At 42.6% G+C, this 25,000-nt stretch overlaps 1 protein-coding gene across 2 annotated transcripts in view; it reads right to left on the reverse strand.

Moving 5' to 3' along the window:
- Nucleotides 1-25,000, reverse strand: part of LOC108260352 (astrotactin-2) — a 345,742-nt gene that overhangs the window by 160,316 nt on the left and 160,426 nt on the right. For both annotated transcript variants that reach the window (XM_017460589.3, XM_053676996.1), the window contains exons 5-7: nt 8,974-9,075; nt 3,190-3,336; nt 1,333-1,500 (exon numbers count right to left, since the gene is read on the reverse strand). In XM_017460589.3, the coding sequence (XP_017316078.1) occupies nt 1,333-1,500; nt 3,190-3,336; nt 8,974-9,075 (417 nt within the window). The remainder of the gene's footprint in view (nt 1-1,332; nt 1,501-3,189; nt 3,337-8,973; nt 9,076-25,000) is intronic.

A 25,000-nucleotide genomic window follows, 5' to 3' on the forward strand; every position in this document is an offset into this window, starting at 1 on the left:
ACCGAGACCACACCTTCTTTAATGTGACTGACAGGTACCGAGACCACACCTTCTTTAACATGACTCACAGGTACAGAGACCACACCTCCTTTAATGTGACAGACAGGTACAGAGACCACACCTTCTTTAACGTGACTGACAGGTACCGGGACCACACCTTCTTTAATGTGACTGACAGGTACCGAGACCACACCTCCTTTAATGTGACAGACAGGTACAGAGACCACACCTTCTTTAACGTGACTGACAGGTACCGGGACCACACCTTCTTTAATGTGACTGACAGGTACCGAGACCACACCTTCTTTAATGTGACTAACAGTTACACAGGTCACTCCTTCACTAGGACTGAAAAATACAGAGGCCACGCCTCCTTTTGGGGATTTACATGCACAGGTACACAGGCCACACCTCCTTTTTTTGAATTGATTTGTACAGAAACCACAGCTCTGTCTCTCACACACACACACACACACACACACACACACACACACACACACACACACACGTTTGTGTAGGTCACAAACACAAATCGCACTATCCCAACACACACACACACACACACACACACACACACACACGTTTGTGTAGGTCACAAACACAAATCGCACTATCCCAACACACATTTTTTTCTCTTGACCTTCTGCATTAATCTATAGCTCAAGGTCTTCATTTTACATTCCGGCCTTCAGGAAGGAGGCACTGGGGGAGGAGCGTTCAGTAAACACACTCCGCCGAGTGAAAGAGCGTCAACCGTGTAAGAAATACAATAATAGACACATCGTGGTGCTCTGTCCTCTACCTTATTCTTTATTTTACAGCGTTCAGGGTTGCCAGGTCTGCACGACAAACCCTTACAAACAAAAAAAAAAAAAAGACATTCCTTTATAAAACTAAATAAATGAATGCATTCATACGATCATGCTGAAGAATCTCCTCATTACAAAATGTTAATAAACTGGTAATAAACTGGTAATAAAGGGTTAATAAAGCGTTAATACGTTCTTAATTAAACATGCACACGTGGATCAGTATGCGGCTCTCGCACTTGGCTCATGTGATCTTTTGCCCTTGTGTACATTACAGCTTTCACTTGCCATTCTGTTTGTGTGTGTGTGTAATTAAAAGCTGAAACACACACACACACACGCACACACACACACACACACACACACACACACACACACACACACACACACACACACACACACACACCTTCCCTAATAAGTCCAATCAGATCGGCAGAGGCAGGTCATGTTTAGTGTCTTTTTAATTTAACAAATCTGTGTTACTGATTAAATCCCGGTGCGTGTGTGTGTGTGTTACGCTCACCAGTATCCTGGTCACACAGCTGTTCGCAGGGATCTGTGGTCCTCTGGCCGCAGTAATCACGCACCCACTGTGAGGACGAGTTGGACTGGTAATACAGCGTCAGCTTGGCCGGGTTCAGCCAGTTAGACACGTCCAGGTAACTGCCCATACTCACCACAAAGCTGCTTCCTGCGTGCACACACACACACACACACACACACACACTGTATATCACCTTCAAATTGTTGGGACCTTTTATGAAAATGAGCAGATTTATTACATCGTGTAAAAGTACAGTAGATATTAATGTCATATTAAAAGTTTATAATATATAGAATGTGTATACGTAGCTATATGGTGTGCTGCATAGCACATAGCACATACATAGAATGTCATTTAACTTAGTCTTTATCTTCAGTAGACTCCTCATGACCTTGAGGCTCACTAACACCTCCTCCTATGCTGTTCTTTTTTCGAATTTGTCAAAAATGGCCGACCTCTGTTTCGGAAAAACTCAAACTAACCTATCCGATGCCCAACAAACATGCTCTTCTGATGATGCTCCCATGCAGGAAGGCTCCCAGGAGGCTCCTGGGATTTCCATGCACAACGGTTTACACAGAATGATGCAAACAAACAAACAAACAAACAAACAAAAATACCCAGTTTTGAAGGTAGAAACGCCTCGTTAATGAGAAAAGGTCAGAGGAGAACGATCCTCGGACCGCTCCGAGCCGACAGGAACTCGCTTTACGACCGTGGTGAGCTGAAAAGCATCTCAGAACATGCAATACGTCAAACCTTGCCCAACAACAGCTGATGTTTTTAAGGGAACGATCCATTTTTTATTTATTTCTTCCAAAAGCTCACAAAATCGCCGATGTGTCAGTTTTACAAATTCGAGTCTTATGTTGTTGTGTTTAATGCTTCAATATAACATGGTTCCTGTTCAGGAATCCGTCTTTTTGTGTTCTGCAACACGTTTGACATGATGTCAAGACCTCGAGAGCGTTTTCTAGTTTTTCCACTCTGCCACGCTCACCGACGACCTCCCAGCCCCAACACCCCGATTGAGAAGTGCTCAGCCTCCCGGATCAGCCTGGACCCGTGTGTTTGTGTGTGTATGAGCTTCCTGAGATACCTTGGCACTCTTTCACAGGCCCTTTAGAACCGATGTATACCTCGCCTGTGAGGCAGGGTCGAGAGCTTTTTCTCCTCCATCTGCTCAACTCTCCACACTCTCGTCTCTCCCCTCGGGTCCTGCGTTGACATCACACTCGCTGCTGCTTTGCCAGCCGGGCTCATTTTCACGAATTTGTCAAGCTTATTCGCCAGAAATAAATATCTTCATGAGCATTTCTCGGCTCCGAGTCGACGAACAGGAACGACGGCTTCACTAGGTTTTACCTACGCGTACAGCAGATGGCCGAGAAAATACCAATCTTGGGAATGTTTCCTCGTGAATATGACTTTCTCCAGCGTTCATGAATACTCATATTCAAACAGAGACGGTGTAGTCGTAATAAAATCTGCCGTATCACATGACGGCCACTAGCGTCGGAGACTAAAGACTTAGCGTCCTGTGAGACATTGGATCTTTTCAAAGAAGCGAGTGACAAAGCGGCAGAGATACCGGATTTCTTCGATTCTGTGCAGATGAGGTATCACACGGTGAAACCCACAAATCCAAACGACCGTCTCAAACGAGCCCTCGGAGCAATCCTACGGAGCGTTCGCTCGGATTTTTCTTCGGTGCCCCACTCGCTTTAGTTCCTTTAGTTGGTTTCCAGTAACTCGTACGGTTCTCATTAACTCGCAAAAGGGTGATCAGATTTAAGAAAGCGGAACAGCAGTAAAAGAGAGTGAACGTCGGCTTACCGTCTGCGACGAAGTGCTCGGGGACGTGCAGCGTGACCTTGACGCTCAGTGGGCAGGAGGTGTGTGAGCCGTACACCACGGCTAGAACACACGTGCTCACTGTGATCAACGTCAGAGTGGCCTTACTCATGGGGCTCTGAGGGCATCCTGTAGAATAACAGACAGACAGACAGAGTTTTGTTTTTTTGTTTTTTAAAATCTATGTCTAAATCTAGAACCTTCCTTATCGTGCCCCTCTTGGAGAACCCTTATAGTTTCCATGTAAAAAAAAAAAAAAAAAAAAATGCTACGAGAGTAGCTAAGGAAATCATTTCGAAGTACGTTTTGTTCAACCATACAGGGTTCTATAAAGCAGTACTCACCGTTCCTCTCAATTCCTTGAGATCTACCTTCCTGCAAGAAGGTATCGATCTCCTACTAACATCTAACACGCCGGTTTTAGCCGTTCGAGAACTTCCTAATGATCGGATGGTCAGGTGGGCACGATTATGGTTAGAGCTAAGGTCTTCAGGAAGGTAGATCTCCAGGAACAGGGTTGGGGACCATTGCTATAGAGGAACCTTCAAGGGTTCTCCTATTAAATTAAAAAAAAAAAACAACAACAAAAAAAACCCCCCTAAATTTTACTTACCCAAAAGGATGGTTCTACAGTACATTCTGTAGAACCCTACACACATCCACAGAACCTGAGTAGAAACCCCAATGATTAACCCAAAGAACAGGAATAAGGTCAAATCTAGAACCCTAAAGGTCTCTTCATTTACATTTCTGGCATTTGGAAGACACCCTTATCCAGAGCGACTTACATTTATATTATTTATACACCTGACGGTTAAGGGTCTTGCCCAAGGGCCCAACAGTGTTAGCTGGACAGTGCTGAGGCTTGAACTCCTGACCTTCTGATCAGTCACCCAGATCCTTTAACCACTGCCCACTCTTCAGATCGTCTATTCACTTTATCAGAAGACATAACGGTTCTCGATAGAACCCTACAACAGAGCGTTCCCGACAGAACCCTACAGACAGGGCTACAAGTCGAACGAGCTGCGAAAGAGAATATATTGTACATATGTGCTCAGGGAGCTAACAAATTGCTCTGGATTTGACTTATGACCCGCTCTGCATTCGGGGTGCATACGAAATGATTTTTTAGAACCGGAGCTCATAAAGAACTGACAGGAGAGAGAGAGAGAGAGAAAACTCGTTAATGATGAGATGTTTAGCATTTTAATGTAGTTAAGCAGATGAATGTTTTATAGAAGTAATTATTAGTGGCATAATTACTGTTTAAATGCCAGAGTAGCACAGAGGGATTTGAACAATTTACACTATGGCAGGGTGATATTTATGGGATAATGGTTTAGAACAATGTTAGTATATCAGTGCGCGCGCACACACACACACACACACACACACACACACACACACACGCGCGCGCTTACCGGCCACTGTGATCATTTATGCGACTATGTACACACTTCACTGACAATATCACAAGTTACCTCTATTTCCATCTAGCAATTATCATGCTAGTCGTTCAGGGTCCTTGTTTTTCTTTTTTTCTTCTTTTAATACACACCATAATGAATAAATATTTGCACAACATAACACACTACGCATGTCCTACAGCAGTGATGTCGTCCGAAGGGGGTGCAAATTTTTGCACACCGGTGTACACGTCTATGAACGGGACCGAATGTACATATATACACATCTATACAGATGTCTCAAGCTGAATCATTCAAGACACAGATATATAACAGTACCGACCCCCTGTGGCGATCGGCGTTTGACGTTTTTATTCATTTGGACGTACAAATTCAATTTCAGACTCTTTTATCCAATCCCATTTAGCGAAATGAACTAAATTAACGCAAGAGCACACACACCAAAGCACTAAATTTACTCAGTACTCGGCCTAACAAATACACAAATGTTCATCGTTGTTTTGTTTTTTTTCCGGAGGTCCTTATCTCATGAGGACATCCGTGATTATTTTGTGCTCTCTCTGCGCAATCTGTTTGTCTGGTAATAATAATAATAATAATAATAATAATAATAACAACAATTACAGATCTGGGAGACTTTCAGAAGAGGATTTTTTTTAAAAAAAAGAAAGCATTTGGTATAGGGTGAATACATAAACACGGGCGCATGGTGGTTTAGTAATTAGCACATTCGCCTCACACCTCCAGGGTCGGGGGTTCGATTCCCGCCGCTGCACTGTGTATTCGTAGTTCGCATGTTCTCCCCGTACTGCGGGGGTTTCCTCCGGGTATTCCGGTTTCCTCCCCCAGTCCAAAGACATGCACGCTAGGCTGAATGGCGTGTCCAACGTGTCCGTAGTATGAATGGGTGTGTGAGTGTGTATGTGATTGTGCAGATCATTTGCTATAATATAAAAGATACCGGTGGCTGCAGAGTAAATTAAATACAGGCAATTTGGCATAATAAAACACAAACCTGGCAATCCTGTCATTAACTGTCATGTCCACTCCTGATCCTGTACTGAAAATGTTCACAGAGTTAGCATTCCTGACCAAAGGCGTCTTTTAGCGTGTGCTGCAGTTCCCATTTTTGGCCACTAGGTGCAATAAAAACTCAATGGAACGCAATGGGGAAATAAGCAAGCTGCCGTATTCTTACAAATTCAGTCAAAAGAGGCATTTCTTCTATTTGTTATTCTCCTATTTAGTATTTCTAAAGAAATTCAAATATATGAAGCAATGAATGAGGCCCTTAATTCAAATTTGCTGGCCATGGATACAATCCAAAGAGAAATGATATGCTCGAAGGTGTGAAGATGTGAGATACGAACGCTCAGACATAGATGGTAATCCTGCATCATTCCAGAATCTTCGACGTTTCTCCGTCGGTAACTTCAGAACTTCTCAAACTTCACAGAACGTGGGTTTTTTTTCCCCCTCCACCTCTTTCTTTTTAACAGCCGTCATACATCAGTAATCGGCTGAAAGAAGTAAGAGCGAGACTCAATCAAGAACCGAGCGTCTGAGAAACACGGTCAGGGAAGTTCAAGCTTCTAAACGCTATCAGGGCAGAAGGGAACGAATTCATGACTAAAAGCACAGTGGACCTTAATTGCAGAGAAAAACCTGCTGAAAATAGCTTTTTGGTTGCTAAAGCTGGCTTTTTTTTTTAATGTTTTTTTTTTTTTTTTTTTTGCATGAATCTAATTAATTCCTGGAAATGACGTCTTTGTTGAGAGATAATAACACTCTTAAAAGTCGGAGGCAGAAAGTCAATAAGCCAAAAAGCTGAGGATTAGATTAAAAAGAGGAACGACACAGTCAAATTGCAATTTACAAGTCCATTTTTTTTTTTTTTTGATGATGATGATCAGCGCAATTACCGTATAACGACATGAAATCTTCCAGCTGTGTCTAGTTTTCAGTGCCTCTGGACAAAAAGACTTTATGCTTTGCACTCAATTCCTGACAGTGATTTATTTATTTATTTTTTTAAACGCACTTCTTTTTTTTCCCCTTACTTATATCTACTTGCTGCTCTCTCGTTGTCTTTTCTTAGGTCATGTTAATTTTGAGAGAATAGCTCCAAGCCGCACGGGTCAAAAGTCTCTGCAGTCGGGATAATTAGATCTATTTTACAAGCAGTGACGTAAATCCAAAAAAATTAGCAGTGAGGAGAAAGAAGAGACTTGTGACGGGGGACCAATGAACGAATCCCTCGAATAGCAAGACTTAAAGGACAACATATAGGACTGTAATGGACAGAACAGCAAAGTTAAATATAAATAAATAAAGAGAAGAGAAGAACACACAATACTGAAATACTTCAGCTAAATATTTAGGGGACACACACACACACACATATATATATATATATATATATATATATATAAATATAATCATATGGTTACAAAAATGTTCTTTGAATGGGATTCACAACGTTTGGCAACATTTTCTGTCCGTGCAGTGTTCATAATGCATTATAAATGTTTATATGCCAGTCATATGTCTATACAGATGCTTATAAGCAGATACAGCTACAAGCATAACACTTTATAAAGCAAGTATCTGACTTTGTAATGCCAGGATACATTTTATAATGCTTGTACGTAACACTAAACATCTGTATAATCATTCATAAGTAGCGTACATGTAAGTAGCATGATTATGCATTTAAATGTGTTAAATAGCATAGGATGTCTTATAATGCCTGTCATAAGTCTGTTATAAATGCTTAGCAGCTATACATACATGCATAACACCTCACAAAGCATGAATACAGGACCACGTAATGACAGATTACATAACGCCTTATAACACCTGAAATAAGTCTGTATAGTCGCTCGGCCATAAACAGCATACTAGCGTGCAGCGTGGAAGGAAAAGCACGTTTCTTCCGATGACTCGTTTACGCCGGGATTCCTGCGGTCTGCGTTTTTCACCAAACCCCCTCAATCAATCACACACTTCCTGATCAATGTTCCTGTCACTGGATCATTTGGAGTAAATAAAGAAATACTTCATAAATAATCGGTGCACGCAGAAGCCGATATTTGCATGAGCTCTATTGGCAGCTGTTATCAATGAGTCAGAAAGTATTCATCATTAAAGTAATTAAGTATTTCTCTGCATTCATAAATCACTCTTTTCCAGCCTGATGCTGCGGATTTTCTTTTCCTTTTTTTCTTTCCTTCTTTCTTTAAAAAAAAAAAAAAAAAACACAAAAAACCCTGTTTCTCTTCTTTTGCCTTTCCATCTTTGGTGTTGGCATTCATACCTGGGTTACTTCAGATTACGTAATTCATTATAAACCCATTAGGAAATGTCTATGCTAACGTCTACGCTAATGTTCATAGCTAGCCAAAACACTTAAAACATGAACTGTAATGTCAGATTACATAATGCATTATAAATGTGTTTACTAATGGTGCAAAGCACTAAAACAAAAGCTCCTGAATAATAGTGTTAGTTATAACGCGTTATAACATAACACGGTTGCTTCTAAAACGCCCTTAGCTCAGAGAGAACCCAGAGAGAACATGCGTGAATACACATAGAACACAATGCCGTATCCGTATCTGTTTAGTGCTCTGAATATCCATATCCGAATATCTGAAAAACAAAAGTGGGCGTGGCTTAAACAATCGAAGGAGAAGAAGAATCAGAAGGAGAAATGGCAAATGGGGGCGAATTCATTCTCCGACAGTTGCGCTCGTACTTTTTCTTTCTTCTCTACATTCACGGTCTCACTCGCGCCCACATGGGAAAAAATAAATAAATAAATAAAAATAAAAAAACCCAACATGTCCTATTAGTACGTGTATTTCATATGGGTTTACAACACACTAACTATTCATTCTGAATAAAGGATTTGTATTCAGTTACATCTCTGATGTCGAGAAGCTGCTCGGTGTCAAGCATGATTTAGACAATTCACACTGACGTGCAGATTATACTTCAGGCCTTTTTTTTATTATTATATATTATATATATATATATTTTTTTGTTAATAAATGCTCCTACTTTAATATCCAAGCACCGTCTCGTGCAGTCTCATCCTCTTTTCTTTAAGCGAACCGTTTCTGAAAGCGACAAAAACGCTGCATCTACTTCATTTAATAGCCGTAAACCCAGACTTGTAATAAAAAAAAAAGTCCGAGTCAATAGAAGACGATGTCATAAAGGTACTGCTGGAAACGGATTAGAGAATTTGTGCGAGTTGTAATCCGCTCCTGGGACAAACCAATAATGACGGAGGAGGAGGGATGCAGTAGACGTGTAATAAATGTGAGGCTACCTTTACTGCGGCGTCTGCCTATGCGGTGCTCCGTGTAAAATTTCGGCTGATTCTCATCATCCACATCAGAGCTTGAACACTCCTGATGGCCAAACACACCACCTGGTTTGGGAAAAGAGAGATAGATGCATGAGGAGAGAGAGAGAGAGAGAGAGAGAGATATCAGAGGGTTAGTTAAGGCTGGAGGCATTGCGCTGGATCACATCACGCAATAAAAATTTAGCCGTCACGCTTTTAACACTCTCAGGTCAGAGATGAAGGCCTGCTGTTTGAGCTCCTACTCCATTCACAATAAAGAGCTAGAGATTAGCTAGAGTTTTCACCATTTTTGTGACCATCTGGACATCGATGGGGTGAGAAAGGCCTCCAGGATTTTTATGAAACTAAATGCAGTGATATCGCAGGCCGGTGATCCACAAAATGAAGTCATGTTTTGAAAATAAATAAATAAAAACACCGTATCTCCTGAAAATCGATGCCATCTGGTTTTGTACCTCTCCGTCTGAGATGATACGATGCACATCTGAATACAAAAATCAATAATAAGATGTACGAAAGACAGATTTAAAGCAGCTAATGGTTCGATGATTAAGAGCTGTCTTGATCTCGATCCAGAGACGTGACGCTATTATTCAGTATTGTGTTAGATCTTAATTTCAAAGCAAAGTGCTAGCATTGGGGAGATCGAGACGCTACACCTCCTTCGCTGGGGCTGAAAGATAGACCAAACTTCTTTTCCTTCACTGGGACTGATGAAGGAGAACCCATGCCTCATTCTCAGGGGACTACTCTCCTTCGCTCCTCATACAGATAGAAGCCACGCCCCCTTCGCTGGGACCGGCAGACTGACAGCCATGGTTCATTCATGCGTCATGTAGACACAGGCCATGCCCCTTCACAGGGACTGGCAAAGATCATGCCTCCCTCACGGCACGTCACTCCTCAGGGACTGACAGTTTGAAAGGCCACGCCTCCCTCGATGGGACCGAGAGGGGACAGGAAAGAAGAGGGCAGAAGGAAGTACAGGACACAGGACAAGATAGAGGACAGAAAGGAGGGCAGAAGAGCGGCCAAAGGGTAGAAAAGAGGACAAGCGAGAGGAGAGGAAAGAAAGCAGGAGAGATGACAAGAAAATGAGAGAAGAGAAAAAATGACAGGACAGAAGAAGGGACGAGAAAGGACTGGGCAGGTAGAACAGGATGAGAGAGTACTAGGAAAAAGAGAAAGGGCAGGGAAAAAGAGAACAAGAGAGAAGAACGGACAAAAGAGGAGAGCAGAAAGGGTATGAATGGACAGGGAAGCAAGTACAGGAACGGACACATTGGAATAAGGGACAGGAAATGAAAGTGATGAGAGAACAGAAGAGAGGGCAGAGGGCAGGAAAGAGGACAAGAGAAAGGACACATAAGAAGGAAGCAAGAGAAGGGACATGATGGGATAGGGACAAGGGACAGGAGAGAGGACAGCAGATCATCAGGTGTTTGGTCCATGAACAAATCAAAGTGAAACAAATCGAACTTTCCCTTAGCCCCATTGGTAGCCATACCTTTTAACTTCTCAATTACATAAAGACATTGTTGCATCACTTAGCCCCGCCCCTCACTTCGCCAGCATTCGCTCAGCCTCCTAACACTGTAAATGACAATTCTTATTAAAAATGAACGACTTCTCTGTGCATTGTCATTTTAAAACAGCCTCACGCTTAAAATTCAGGTTGAAGTTTGAGGTCAGAGGCGGGGTCAGCGTTAGCATATAAAAATAAATCGCATCGCTCTCGGATTACAATCACATATCTCTTTACGATGCTAGTCATACTGCCTCAGCTCAGTGTGTCTCCGTGTGTCAGATGTCAGAGGAGTGTTTGCAGTCAGCACAGCACAGTGTTGGAAATCCTTGAGGAGACAAAAAATAGAAGTCTCTCGACTATAAAGCAGTGCCACAGGAAGGTCGTGGCGGAGGGTTTGAATGTCACTTGCAGCCATTTGTCTTTCCCGAGGCCTGCCCGAGGGACCAGGACTTCTCTCCAAACCCACTCCAGCTGAAGTAAGCTGAGAGAAGCTTTTCACCGAGTGATGTCAACTCCGCCAAGTGAAATGTGCGTTTCATTTCACGGTGATGAACTCGAAACATTCTCCATTTCCCGTGACAGAAAGCGAGGGTCTCTTTAAAGCTGAAAAAAAGAAAATCAACTCGACACGTAACTAATGTGAGGTGAGGTGAGGGGGCGTGGGTTCCAATATATTATCGGAGAGTTCAGAACACCTCCGTAACTGTCAATCGTTCCAGAATGAGATGTCATTCATTTCCTGTTTTTATCCGAGGGAAGAAGAAAACTATTTTTGACATATTTTCAGTTCTCCGATGTTTAGATGCAGAGCACCTACACAAAATGTGGGTAGTTTGGCAGGTCGCGGTGTATAAGAAGAATTGCATGCCCTTAGAGTATGGAATTCAACTTGTGAGAAAAAGTATTGAACTGAACTTTTCAAGAAACGAGCAAAAATATACGATGAGAAAGAGTAGTAACACTCTGAAACCGAGAAGAGTGAACTCCATGGCAAAAATGTAACATGGTCTTCAAATTAACGGTCTTCTTTGTTAACACTAACCCTAACCCTAAAACTAGTAACCCTAATCCTAGTAACCCTAATCCTAGTAACCCTAACACTAATAACCCTAACCCCAGTAACCCTACCCTAGTAACCCTGACTCTTAACCCTAGTAATCCTAACCCCTTACCCTAACCCCCCTAACCCTAACCCCTAACTGAAACAGGCGAAATCTGTCACAAAAATGTAACATGGTCTTCAAATTAACAAAATTCTTTGTTAACACTAACCCTAACCCCAGTAACCCTAACCCTAGTAACCCCAACCCTAATAACAATAACCCTAGTAACCCCAACCCTAACCCTAGTAACCCTAACCATAGTAACAATAACCCTAGTAACCCCAACAACCCTAACCCCAGTAACCCCAACAACCCTAACCCTAGTAACCCTAACCCTAGTAACCCTAAACATAACCCTAGTAACCCTAACCCTAGTAACCCTAACCCTTTAAACCCTAACCCTAATAACCCTAACCCTAGTAACCTAAACATAACCCTAATAACCCTAACCCTAGTAACCCTAACCCTTTAAACCCTAACCCTAATAACCCTAACCCTAGTAACCTAAACATAACCCTAATAACCCTAACCCTAGTAACCCTAACCCTGGTAACCCTGACCCTAGTAACCCTAACCCTGGAAACCCCCTACCCTTTAAACCCTAACCCTAGTAACCCTAACCCTAGTAACCCTAGTAACCCTAAACCTAACCCTAGTAACCCTAACCCTAGTAACCCTAGTAACCCTAAACCTAACCCTAGTAAACCTAACCCTAGTAACCCTAACCCTGGTAACCCTGACCCTAGTAACCCTAACCCTGGAAACCCCTTACCCTTTAAACCCTAACCCTAGTAACCCTAGTAACCCTAAACCTAACCCTAGTAAACCTAACCCTAGTAACCCTAACCCTAGTAACCCTAGTAACCCTAAAACTAACCCTAGTAAACCTAACCCTAGTAACCCTAACCCTAGTTACCCTAACCCTGACCCTAGTAACCCTGACCCTAGTAACCCTAACCCTGGTAACCCCTACCCTTTAAACCCTGACCCTAGTAACCCTGACCCTAGTAACCCTAACCCTGGTAACCTTAACCCTGGTAACCCCTACCCTTTAAACCCTAACCCTAGTAACCCTAACCCTAGTAACCCTAGTAACCCTAGTAACCCTAACCCTAGTAACCCTGACCCTAGTAACCCTAAACATGACCCTAGTAAGCCTAGCCCTAATAACCCTAAACCCTAGTAACCATGACCCTAAGCTTCCTTTTCGTGAATCATGGCTTGTGCAAGTTTACGTTCGCCATTCTGGCACAAACGTCTCATGTGGGTGGGGCTTAACAGCGCTTTACTCTTTGGATCGACAGCTCCCTGATCTAGACGTAGAGACTTTAGTGTGGTGAATTTTGCAGCGTGTTCTGGATGTTTTCTCTCTATAGTTATAGTGTTTGTACTTTGTAGTGGGAATTACTTCCTTACGTCCTTCCTTACTTAGTCAGTATATTAGTTCCTAATTAATACTTGAGGTTTGGGTAGTATCACATGGCTATTTTTTATTTCGAGATCGGCTCTCGGAAGCGTCTCTTCGTCCAGGTCAGAGAACCGTCGATCCAAACCTCACTAGCCAATGAGAGTACATCGTCAAGAGTGGCGAACGCAAAAACTTGTGAGACGTAAACGAAAAGTTTTCGAAAGGGTAAAAGGAAAACTCGTGAACTTCGGCGCGTTCGCAAACTGGTGAAAACGGAGCTCGGAAAACTGTTGACAAAGAACGCCGTTGACGTGAAGACCAGGTTAAATCTATGGCACCGCGTTCTCTGTTTTCCGTTTCAGAGCGTTTGTCTTCCTTCTCATCGTACATTTTGTGTTCCTTTCTTGAAACGTTACGTTCAGAACTTTTTAACCCAAGTTTACCTCCATATTACAGCAGAACGAGAAAGAAAACAAGAAATGTCATTTATAGCATCACGACATTTCACCTGGTCTGACTTGGCGTTAATTAGTGTGAATGACAGAAAAACGTACGATTCGATCACGCCAAAAGTTCGTCTCGTGATTGTGCTGTATTAAGATTCCGGGTCGCCGTCTCGTGGTAGGATATATTTCAAAATGAGAAGCCTTGAGGGATGCAAACTTTTGCACAGGAGTATACTGCAGCAAGTTATGTGTTACTACCATTTCTTACAAGGTGCAATGAGCAGCAACTGAACAGATACATCTTTTATTAGGTTTTAGCCTGGCTTAATGTGGCCAATTAAAATAAAAACATTGGCTCATTTACAGAGTGTCCCGGTTCGACCAGACTCGCTAAATAGAATATCTTTTTCTTGGCTCACATTATGTTTAGCCTTTTTTTTTTCTCTATAGTTTTCTTCATTAGTTTTCTTTCACTATGTAAAGATTACTGGACTGTTGCCTTGTAACATGGATGCAGTGACAGATCTGGCTCTCCAGTACTCCAAAAAGTAAATAAATAAATAAATAAATAAATCTATCCTTTTCCTTTGTACATAGACAAAGTGTTGGAACATTTAATGATGATTTTTTTTTTTTTTTTTAATTTTTTTTTTACCTAGCTTCATGATAGATGAAAAGAGCTGATGGAAACGCTATGAGACAAAAAGAAAAAGAAATGAATAGAAATAAGAGATCTTTAAGGCAATCCTGAAAATGAATTATATTTGAGAAAGAAAACAAAAGAATATTTCCATACAGGATGGAGGTGATGGATGGAGGGACTTTTCATTTATTATTTTTTTTCTTCTTCTTCTTCTTCTTCTTTCAAGCCCTGCGGGATTATCGAGCGCTGGGAAATTAAAAGAGGCGTTTCACTCGATTGGTTCCCCCGTCGGTGCTCGCCCACTCGAGCGGCCGGCGCACAGAGAAATCGGGCAGCAGATCAAATGGATGGTAAAGTGCAGAGAATAGAAAGAGAGTAGGAAAAAGTTCAGCAGAGCGCTATGAGAGGGCGAAAAACTGATGAAACCGACTCTATTGCCTGGATGGAGAACGAGGAACGTGTAGAGCATCTCATCCAGGCTTCCATGGATGAAAAGCAATGAGGAAATGAAATAAATAACTCCAGCGGCCTCTGTTCCTGACATCGTGCCCCGTTTCCGGTCACTGACGGTTAAAACGCCGTGATATAATAATCTCTAATGATCTGATGACAGAGCATGGACAGAAAGAACAGAAATGAATTGTGGTTCCAGGTGGAAACATAAGTCTTGAAGCAGTCTAATGAAAGCCTTGTGCTTAGTCTTGCAATCCAGGTTCAGCATTCAGTAGAGAATCTGGTACGTTTTCGCGATAAACGTTGCCTACTTTCGCACAGAGGAACGAATAAATAAACACAGGAAACTGGAAAACAGGCATGCAGATACAAGAAAGTATGTCGAGGCAATCGGATTCTAGACTCCAAGATTCTGAAGCTTGTAGCCAGAAAAGAGTATCAGACGTATCGGATCTGACGTATCGGATATCAGACACACCGTGAGCTGTGGGCGGAGTATCTGAGGATGAATTGAGCTCAGCATTAACTTCTTCAAACAAAACTATTTAATAGCTTTTAAAGATGAGACTCGAGAAACTATTTTTAATCCATGGAAAAGCACATCGACACGCTGCAATCTGATAGGCTCTTCCATGAGGCGAACCAATGAAATTCCAAAATGTCCATATGTCTGCTGTTGTCTATTGACTTTGCTATTCAGCTCAGGCAGGATTTTTATGCCAGGTCTGACAGCTGCTCTAAAATAAATTTTGCAGCAAGGGTATGAGCCAGGTGTTCAGGTAAAACCGTTATGGATACACAATACTTTGTATCGGGTTGAGCAGCTAAGCTGCATGATGGAAGCCCAGGTAAGAAATTTAACATCAGATAATGTGTACAAATAATTTCGGGCTCGCAAAACTTCAACTACATTTTTTGGGAGGGGGTGGGGTGGGGGCAGTAATGTATGCTAGTAATGGAACATTGCGTCTGCTCACAGAAAAGAACCAGAGAGCTGAGTCAAACAATCCGAGTTGAATGAGGTGACTCAGTGAAAAGTGCCAGAGTGCAGAGTCAAATAATCTGACTCGCTGAAAAGAACCAGAGAGCGGAGTCGAATCGTCTGAGCTGTATGATCCGAGTCAAATATTCTGACCCACTGAGACGTGCCAGAGAGTAAAGTCAAATGATCTGAGATAAATGATCTGACTCTCTGAAAAGAACCAGAAAACTGAGTCAAATCCTCTGAGTCAAATGATCTGACTCACTGAAAATAATCAAATCGCTGAATGAAATCATCTGAGTTAAATGATCTGACTCACTGAAAAGTGCCAGAAATCTAAGTCAAATCATCTGAGTCAAATTATCTGACTCACTGAAACAAGCTGGAGAGCTGTGGTAAATGATCTGACTCTCTAAAAAGAACCAGAAATCTGAGTCAAACAATCTGAGTTAAATGATCTGACTCACTGAAAAGTGCCAGAGAGCAGCGTCAAATCATCTGAGTCAAATGACCTGACTCACTGAAAAGACCCAGAGAGCCGAGTTGAATCATCTGAGCTATATGATCCGAGTCAAACATTCTGACCCACTGCAACGTGCCAGAGAGCGAAGTCAAATGTTCAGAGTCAAATGACCTGAGTCAATGATCTGACTCTCTGAAAAGAACTGGAGAGCCGAGTCATATGATCCGAGTCTGATTCATACGAACGATCTGACTCAGTGAAAAGAACTGGCTGGCTGAGTTAAATGACCTGAAAAGACCCAGATCACTAGATTACACATTTGTTATGCACACTGTTAATTTAATTGTGCAAAAAAAAAAAAAAATAAAGGTTAGGTTAAGGGCTGAGCTTAGTGTTTCCACATCTCCTCAAACTTCAAAATGAAATCTAAAACACATCGACGTCACCTGTTCGAATTCTTACAGATTCAAACAAACCGAAGTGCAATCGAACCTCCTGAGTGATTTCCACCGGACTTTACAAAAGCACACATTATGGACTATTTTTATCAAAACCAATAGCAATCTAATAGCAAACTAATATCGTGCATGGAGTCAATGCTTTTCAGAGCACTGCTAAAACATTTCGCGACGTGCTAACTGCATGAGAAGAAGCTGCTTAAGTGCCTCTTGTACCCGCTCATAAGAGTAGGTGGCGCCGAGATCCATTTTTACTCAGCGGGAGACATCGAGCTCTTTAAGCGCTTTATAATGCACTCAGCTCAAGCTTTCAAATCCCACACCGCTTCTGCCCATCTCCTTCCATTAGCTAAAAGGAAATTTCAATTTCATCCTAAACACACACCGTCCCGTCCCCCCCCACCCCACCGTCCCCCCCCACCCCCGATGTACGCAGATTCTATAAAAGCTTTAATTGTTTAATTATAGCATGTGTGGAATACAGAGCGGACGATATCCTGCTCGTATGATTAGCACAGGAAGCGTCAGAAGGACAATAACCTTAAGAATCCAGCTCTCCGGAGAGGATAATGTATCAGCAGAAAGTGCCGCCGCATCCTGTCTGCTGCTTTCAAGTGTGGACAAAAGTATTGCCCCCCCCACACACACTCTTTCGCTCAGTCAAATGCACCGCTTGGCCTGCAACTAATGAGTTTCTCTCACCCAAACCGATAAGAACCGAATTAGTCGATATTTTTTTCACAGTGTATAGTTGTATGTAAAAGTTTTGGCACCCTTTGACAAATCACATTTGTTGATTTTATTAAACATGATACATTGTATTAATATCATCAAGTCCAACAGTAAATATGCAAAAAAAAATATATATATATATATATCAGTAATCTTTTTGTTTTCCAAGCTTGCGACGTTTGAGGTCTCCCCACATAGTTTCTATAAGAATTTTTTTATTTTTATTTTATTGCAAACCTTAAAATGTATATGCAATGTATTAGCAAAACCAAATCGATCGTAATTTATAAGCAAAGTCATCTTGGCTAACCTCCATGTTTTACAACGGTTACTGCACCGGTGGACTTTTACTATTACAACGCACCATCACCTTGCATTTATTCCCAACGTGTCAGCCCAAACCGGAGGCCTGACAAGGACAACACTAGCTGCGTTAGACAGATAGCGAGTGAAAACCTTCACTCGGCAAACACACGGCCTTCGAGATCTGCTCCTCAGAATGAAAAGAGAAGTAGAACTGTATACCGTTCCCAGACATCGCTTCCTTGTCACTGTCACCTCTGTCTTGTTCATTATGAATTTAAATCTACATCTGGATTTCCGTAACGCTGCTTTGCGACGACGTTCATAAGCAGTACCTCCGAACACTAGAACCTTAACCTCTGAGCCCGTGCTGCCCGTCAGCCTGAAATATTCCTGCGCAGCTAATTTTACTTGTCCAGCCACACAGCTGGTGTGTACTGTACTGTATGTAGGCCACTGGTCCTGGGAATAGCCTACCTGCAGGCAAAAATGAATAAGGTATTGGTAAACAGCAACTCAAACCCTGGGAGGATTCGTAGCAGGAGTTCAGAAAGACAAAGCAGAGAACCCGAGAGAAGGAAAAAAACAGACAGAGAGAAATTTAAACAGAGAGAGCCACAACACCCCTGCACATGAGAGCGAGACGGTGAGCTTTAGTGTTTATGAAGACATCTAGAATGTGTCTTAAGTCCATAACGTTCCCAGGGATGGTCAACGGGTCTGGAATACGATATTTCTCCCGGTAATCACCACATCGTTTTCTTTTAAATGAATAATAAAAAGGTGTTTAAACGGGTTAAGCTGTTTCAGGGATAATCAGTAACACGTTATGTAAGGGTGGTGTTCATAGCACTACATAACACCTACATAAACCCTTCATAAAGCGAATAAAGTCTATTTGAATGTAAAATTGACATCATCTGAGCCAAGTGAGGGATTTTTGGTTGTTTACGAACGGACTCGCTTACATTAGGATATCACAGCTCTGTGTACAGCTATGTCGGAGTGACATAACGGCGATGAGGTGACATAGCAAGTGATGCTCGTTGCAAAACGAACAAATGAGGCACTTCCAAAAAAAAACAACAAAAAAAAACCCCCCCAGCAGATTATGAAGTTGTCACTTGGTGGAAAAATCCGTAAACACTACTTAAGGACGGTGCTCATAGATGCTCATACATGACATCGACGTAAGCCGTTCATAAGCTGGATGAATTCTGCTTTTAGCACACAAGATTTTTTGCTTACTTACTCACCAAGCTACTTACATTAGAATATTACACCAGCTGACATTGTAGCTCTGGGAACATCTGGGGACGTCTGCTATGTCAGACTGACAAAGGTCATAATGTGACGTAGGCAAATTGTTATGTTTGACGTGCCACGACGTCGGCATCATGAGACGCTGGCATGTCAGATGTGCTCTGAGCTGCAAAGTCAGTCGTAATCATGTAACGTACTGTAAATGTCTGCATGTTAAGTCAGCTTGGGAAGTGTTATAACAGCCTTATGTCAACAGAACTCCACAGCACACGTCTCAGTTAATATCACCTGTATATCAACTTGACATCAAGGTTGACAAAAGAACTCTTTATGACAGCTGATACGGTAGGTATTTGAAAGAGCCTTTATTAATATGGCTTATGCCAGTTGTTATGTACGGCTTATTCAGGCCTTATGTAACCCTATGAACACTATTCCTGAGTAAAGGTTTATGGGATAATTGTAACAAGGTCAATTCTGGAGAATGTCAAACGTGAAAAAAAAAAAAAAACGTAGGGAGGTGTAAGAGAGGAGAGCAGATGGCGTGTGTGTGTGTGTGTGTGTGTGTGTGTGTGTGTGTGTGTGTGTGTGTGTATATGCAAGTGTTTTGAGTAGACACTAACGGTGCTCCTAAGACAACAGTAGCTCTTGTCTAATCTCTCCTGTCTTTGTGAAGGAGCTCTTGGGATCTCGATTTAAACAGCCCTGCTACTTCCAGGCTTCTCACACCGTGCCCTCACACACTACCCTTTCTCCCAAGTATGTGTAAGTGTGTGTGTGTGTGTGTGTGTGTGTATAGCAGGCGCTCTAGACACAGACCCAGATCAAGCTTGATTTGCAAATTGTGCTCTCGAGACCGAGACTTGACTGCTAAGTAACCAGCAGCTAGCAGCAGATCAAACACACCGTGCTCTCCATCCTGAGGGGAATGAAATCTCACTTCCTTAACCACACACTCTGATATTAATCCGAAGCTGGCAGTTTTTTTTTTTTTTTTTCGTCTGTCTGTCTGAAGCAGGAAGTTAGCATTTTCATTTAATGCTAGTACAGTGGAACGAAATTAGCTAGCAAAAACGAGATGCTAGCACGAATAAAACAGCCTTTCGTTGCAGCCTTTAAACGATCTGTTCTAATATGCACACGGAAATGAATCATTTGTTCGACGAAGAATGGGATCTAACGGGAAGCACCTAGCATGATGCTATTTTCCTAAAAGGTTGTATTCAGAGAGGAGATACGTGCACGCGAGGTGTTAAGATGGGACTGACCCAGATGCACTGTTACACTAGATCAGTTTCAATGTGCAAATAATAAGGTGTGCTGGATCAAGTGCTATTTTACAGAACGTAATAAATGTTGTTATTAAATTGAGAAATTTGCATTGAATGCGCGATTAAGAGCTTTTCAACTTCCCAACGTTCGAATAATATCATATTAGTCTTCCTATTTTATTATTTTTTTATTTTGATTTTAAGCTGAAATGACAGGAAGACGCTTGTGTTGTTTAAAGCCAGTGGTCTAGACAACAACTAAATACTTTCCAAAGAATATTCCAAATCTGGCAACCTGATTTGGAATATTCCAAATCTGGCAACGTTAAATTATTTATTTATTTATTTATTTATTTATTTATTTTTTACAGTGTTAGTATTTTCTGGGGTGAATTTCTCCTTTAAAACGGACACTTTTACCCCCCCACCCATCCCCCCCACCCATCTCATCTCACCTAACATTCACAAATCCAGAGAGCTGAGGCTCAGATCAGCCTTAGCGCTAATTTTCTAACGTGTATGCTTGTTGAAAAGAAAAACAAAACAAAACAAAAAAAAACCCAAATGCGAACGCTCGTGGCTGCGAGTCCGTCACCTTTCTCAAGTTGGAATCTCTTGCCATCTGTTTGCCGCGATTTGGATTTAGAGGCGGACGCGATCGCAGGATATAAGTGGAACGTTGAATAAAGTAACAAACAAAGCACGGCACAAGACTCACATGAATTACAAAGACGAGCGTGAGGCGATGCGTGGGGACAGGACGAACAACGCGAGGCAACAGTGCAGTGCTGAACGTGACTACATGTACACACCAGTGCTAATGAGCTAAACGTCCAACCGGTGAATGAGCCATGTGACATGGTGCAGTGGCTGATGGGAAACATCGAGTAGTTGCTAGTCCTTTTCCGATATTACATGCCACCGCTCCTCATGACGACGCGATTAGCGTCATGTTTAGCGCTACCTTTGTTCTCTCGGTTGCTTCTCTGATTAATCTCCTCTCGACACGGTTTGATTAATGATGGGAATTCTAGTGGAAACTATTTGCACCGGAACTACTTCAGTGGCTTTCACACCAATGCGACATGTATGTGTTAATTTGTAATTGATATCATGGGGTATTTTCTGTAGAATCATAACATAGAATCCCAATGAAGTGCATTTAAACCTAACATGGTGAACAAATTATATTATAGAATTCAGGCAATTTTATTGGGGTTATCTCATACAGTGTAGCAAGTGCTAATCTGGAAAGACCTTTGTAATATCACCGTCTAAAACTGGATTTAAAGAGAAGCAAATTAGTAAATGAATCACATGTAAATGAATCATACGTAAATGAATCACATGAAAATGTGTCACTTGAATATGAATCACATGAAAATGAATCTCATGAAAAATGAATCACGTAAATGAATCATGAAAATGTATCACTTGAATATGAATCTCATGTAAATGAATCATACGTAAATGAATCACATGTAAATGAATCATACGTAAATGAATCACTTGTAAATGAATCACATGTAAATGAACCATATGAAAATGAATAAATAAATTAAAGACAAATTAAAGACGAAGTCCATTTCAGATTCCGGTGGTAACACTACGAAATATGGACGGGGTGAAGACTTATTCACGCCACTGTACAACCATTAGATGTACCTTATGACAGTCATGCTCTGAGTACCGATGTCTAAATGACACGTGTGTGTGTGTGTGTGTGTGTGTGTGAGTGCAACACGTGAATCACACTCACTGACCTCTACCATTACATGATGAAATGGCTGAAAATGATTCACTCAAAAGCACCGAATCGATCGCCGTCCGTGCCGCTGAATGAGCACGCATGGATAAAACGAGGTGTATCGAGATGCTGTCAGAACCCTGACAAGCACGTCGATCAGGAAATTGCCGGAAACTCGAGAGCATTCATTTGCCCATGCAGATACGTATGAGAAGAGACCAGCAATAACCAGGTGAGAGCTGGTTCTTCCGAGTAGATGCTGTAAAATAGATAAGAAACCGATATACTGTACGTACTGTACGTTATCGGTAACTGATCTCATTTGGTTTTTCCTCAGAGTGCCATCAGTAACCACCTTCAAGCGTGCGAGACTGATAAGCGAAGCTCTCTCGACTCAGTTCTCCAGCTTAGCATGCTATTAGCGCAGATTTAGCCTATTTTCAAGAAACCTTGAAGGTATAAATTCACGCCGCTCGTATAAACTGGGCCGCTACTACATTTCCAAAAGGGTTGCCAGATTGATCTTGGCAAGCTGGGATATATTAGTATCCCATTGGGCCGGATAAATAAATCATCTCATGTTGAAAATCTCGCTCATTTTAGATATCACGCGTCCACGGTTTGTCATGGCTTTAAATTGATATTCGAATGCGGTGTCGTTTCTATAGTAACACCTCATTCACAGGGATTTGTACGGTGGATGCGGCATGTAAAATAATTTTTTAAAACATTTCGTAACCGTAATGGGGAAGGTTTGTGTAAAGACGTTGTTTATTATTAGAGGATAAAAAAATGGAACAAAGAGGGGGAAAAAATTTACTTTAAATCTCAGTGGGTTCATTGTGTGGCTGGTTACGATGAGGCCTGATCCTTGACATCCTCATACACACACACACACACACACACACATCTTACTTCCTGATTAATCGCTCATTTAACCTAACAACCGTATTAATGGCCCCACCACACCACACTTTTTGCCTAATCTGCAAGCGGCCGTGTCGTTCGTGGTGCTGCGGTAAACGCATGAGTGATGACTGCATGGACCTATGACAACCAGGAAATGACAACAGCCTGTCAGGCCAAATCCATCGCGTCTGAACCATGAGCTCGAGGCAGTGTTCTGTTACACCGTTCTGACTCTGCACTCTTTATGCTGTGTGTGTGTGTGTGAGAGAGAGAGAGAGAGAGAGAGAGAGAGAGAGAGAGAGAGTGAGTGTGTGTGGTAATGAAGACACAGATGTCTGCCTGCTATAGCTGTCAAAGTTACTCTCTCTGACGGAGAAACGAAAACTTACTTTTGCACAATGGCTAGTTTTACTCTCAGACTTGGAATTCCACACCTCATTTATTGGTGACTGACAGGCACAGAGGGCACGCCTCCTATACTGTGAATGACAGGCACAGACGACATGCCTCCTATACTGTGAATGACAGGCAGAGGACACAGGACACACCTCCTACACGATGACTGACAGACTGAGAGGCACATTGGCCACTCCTCCTACACTGGGAGTGACAGGCACACGGGTCACACCTCCTACACTGTGACTGACAGGCAGAGGCCACACCTCCTACACTGGGAGTGACAGGCACAGAGGCCACACCTCCTACACTGGGAGTGACAGGCACAGGCTACACCTCCTACACTGTGCTGACAGGCACAGTGGCCACACCTCCTACACTGAGACTGACAGGCAGAGGCCACACCTCCTACACTGAGAGTGACAGGCAGAGAGGCCACACCTCCTACACTGTGACTGACAGGCAGAGGCTACACCACCTACACTGTGACCGACAGGCAGAGGCCACACCTCCTACACTGGGAGTGACAGGCACAGGGGCCACACCTCCTACACTGTGACTGACAGGCAGAGGCCACACCTCCTACACTATGATTGACAGACACACACAATATGCCTTCTTCACTAAGACTGAAGATGCAGAAGCCTTACCACTTTCCCCATGACTGACAGGTGCAGAAGCCACACCTTCATCACTAGACTGCACATAGGCCATGCCTACTTCTCTAGAACTGACGAGTACAGAAGCCACGCCTCCTTCACTCGAGGCAGAAAGGTCTACAGAGGTCACGTCTCCATCACCCATCCTCTTAGACCGCCGATAAATCGGCCACGCCTTCTTCACTAGGTCTGCTCGGACGGTGACCACGCCTCCTCTACCGGCATATAAACATTGAAACGGATGCCAACAATCTGAATCTTACAGGCTTTATAAAACAGGAAACTGTTTCTCAGAGCAAACGCACATTACAGAGAAAATAAAGCCAGCAGGTGGTGAAATAAAGAATGCCATATAAACAAATCTTACAGCCGGCCTTAATCTCACGCACGGCTGTAATAGGCGCCGCACGGCAGGAATCTTATTAGCGAGCCAGTCATTTAGTTTCAGGCTGTTGTGAGTCCATTTGTGCAGCAGGTGTAATGAAAAACACAGCGTTACTCCGGCGCTCAGACAATCTTACATTAGCAGAAATACCGAGCACTGACATTTACACAGGGACTGATGACATTAAGGCGACACATCAGCGTGGCTCGGCTGGCCTGGATGTTTCATTTCACAAACAGGAAGGAAAGGGTTGTGAAGAGGAACACAGAAGGGGAGGGATTATGAGAGTTATGAACCTAAAATCATCATCATGGTGAGAACACCACCCTCACAGTGAAGCGTGGTGATGGTAGAATCAAGCTGAGAATGCCAAGCATGGTGATGATGCTACCATCACCATGCTTCACTGTGAAGCGTGGTGATGGTAGCATCATGCTGAGAACACCACCCTCACAGTGAAGCGTGGTGATGGTAGAATCAAGCTGAGAATGCCAAGCATGGTGATGATGCTACCATCACCATGCTTCACTGTGAAGCGTGGTGATGGTAGCATCATGCTGAGAACACCACCCTCACAGTGAAGCGTGGTGATGGTAGCATCATGGTGAGAACACCACCCTCACAGTGAAGCGTGGTGATGGTAGAATCAGGCTGAGAATGCCAAGCATGGTGATGATGCTACCATCACCATGCTTCACTGTGAAGCGTGGTGTTCTCAGCATGATGCTACCATCACCATGCTTCACAGTGAAGCGTGGTGATGGTAGCATCATGCTGAGAACACCACCGTCACAGTGAAGCATGGTGATGGTAGCATCATGCTGAGAACACCACGCTTC

The sequence above is a fragment of the Ictalurus punctatus genome, chromosome 28, assembly GCF_001660625.3.
Source record: "Ictalurus punctatus breed USDA103 chromosome 28, Coco_2.0, whole genome shotgun sequence".
NCBI classification, from domain to species: Eukaryota; Metazoa; Chordata; class Actinopteri; order Siluriformes; family Ictaluridae; genus Ictalurus; species Ictalurus punctatus.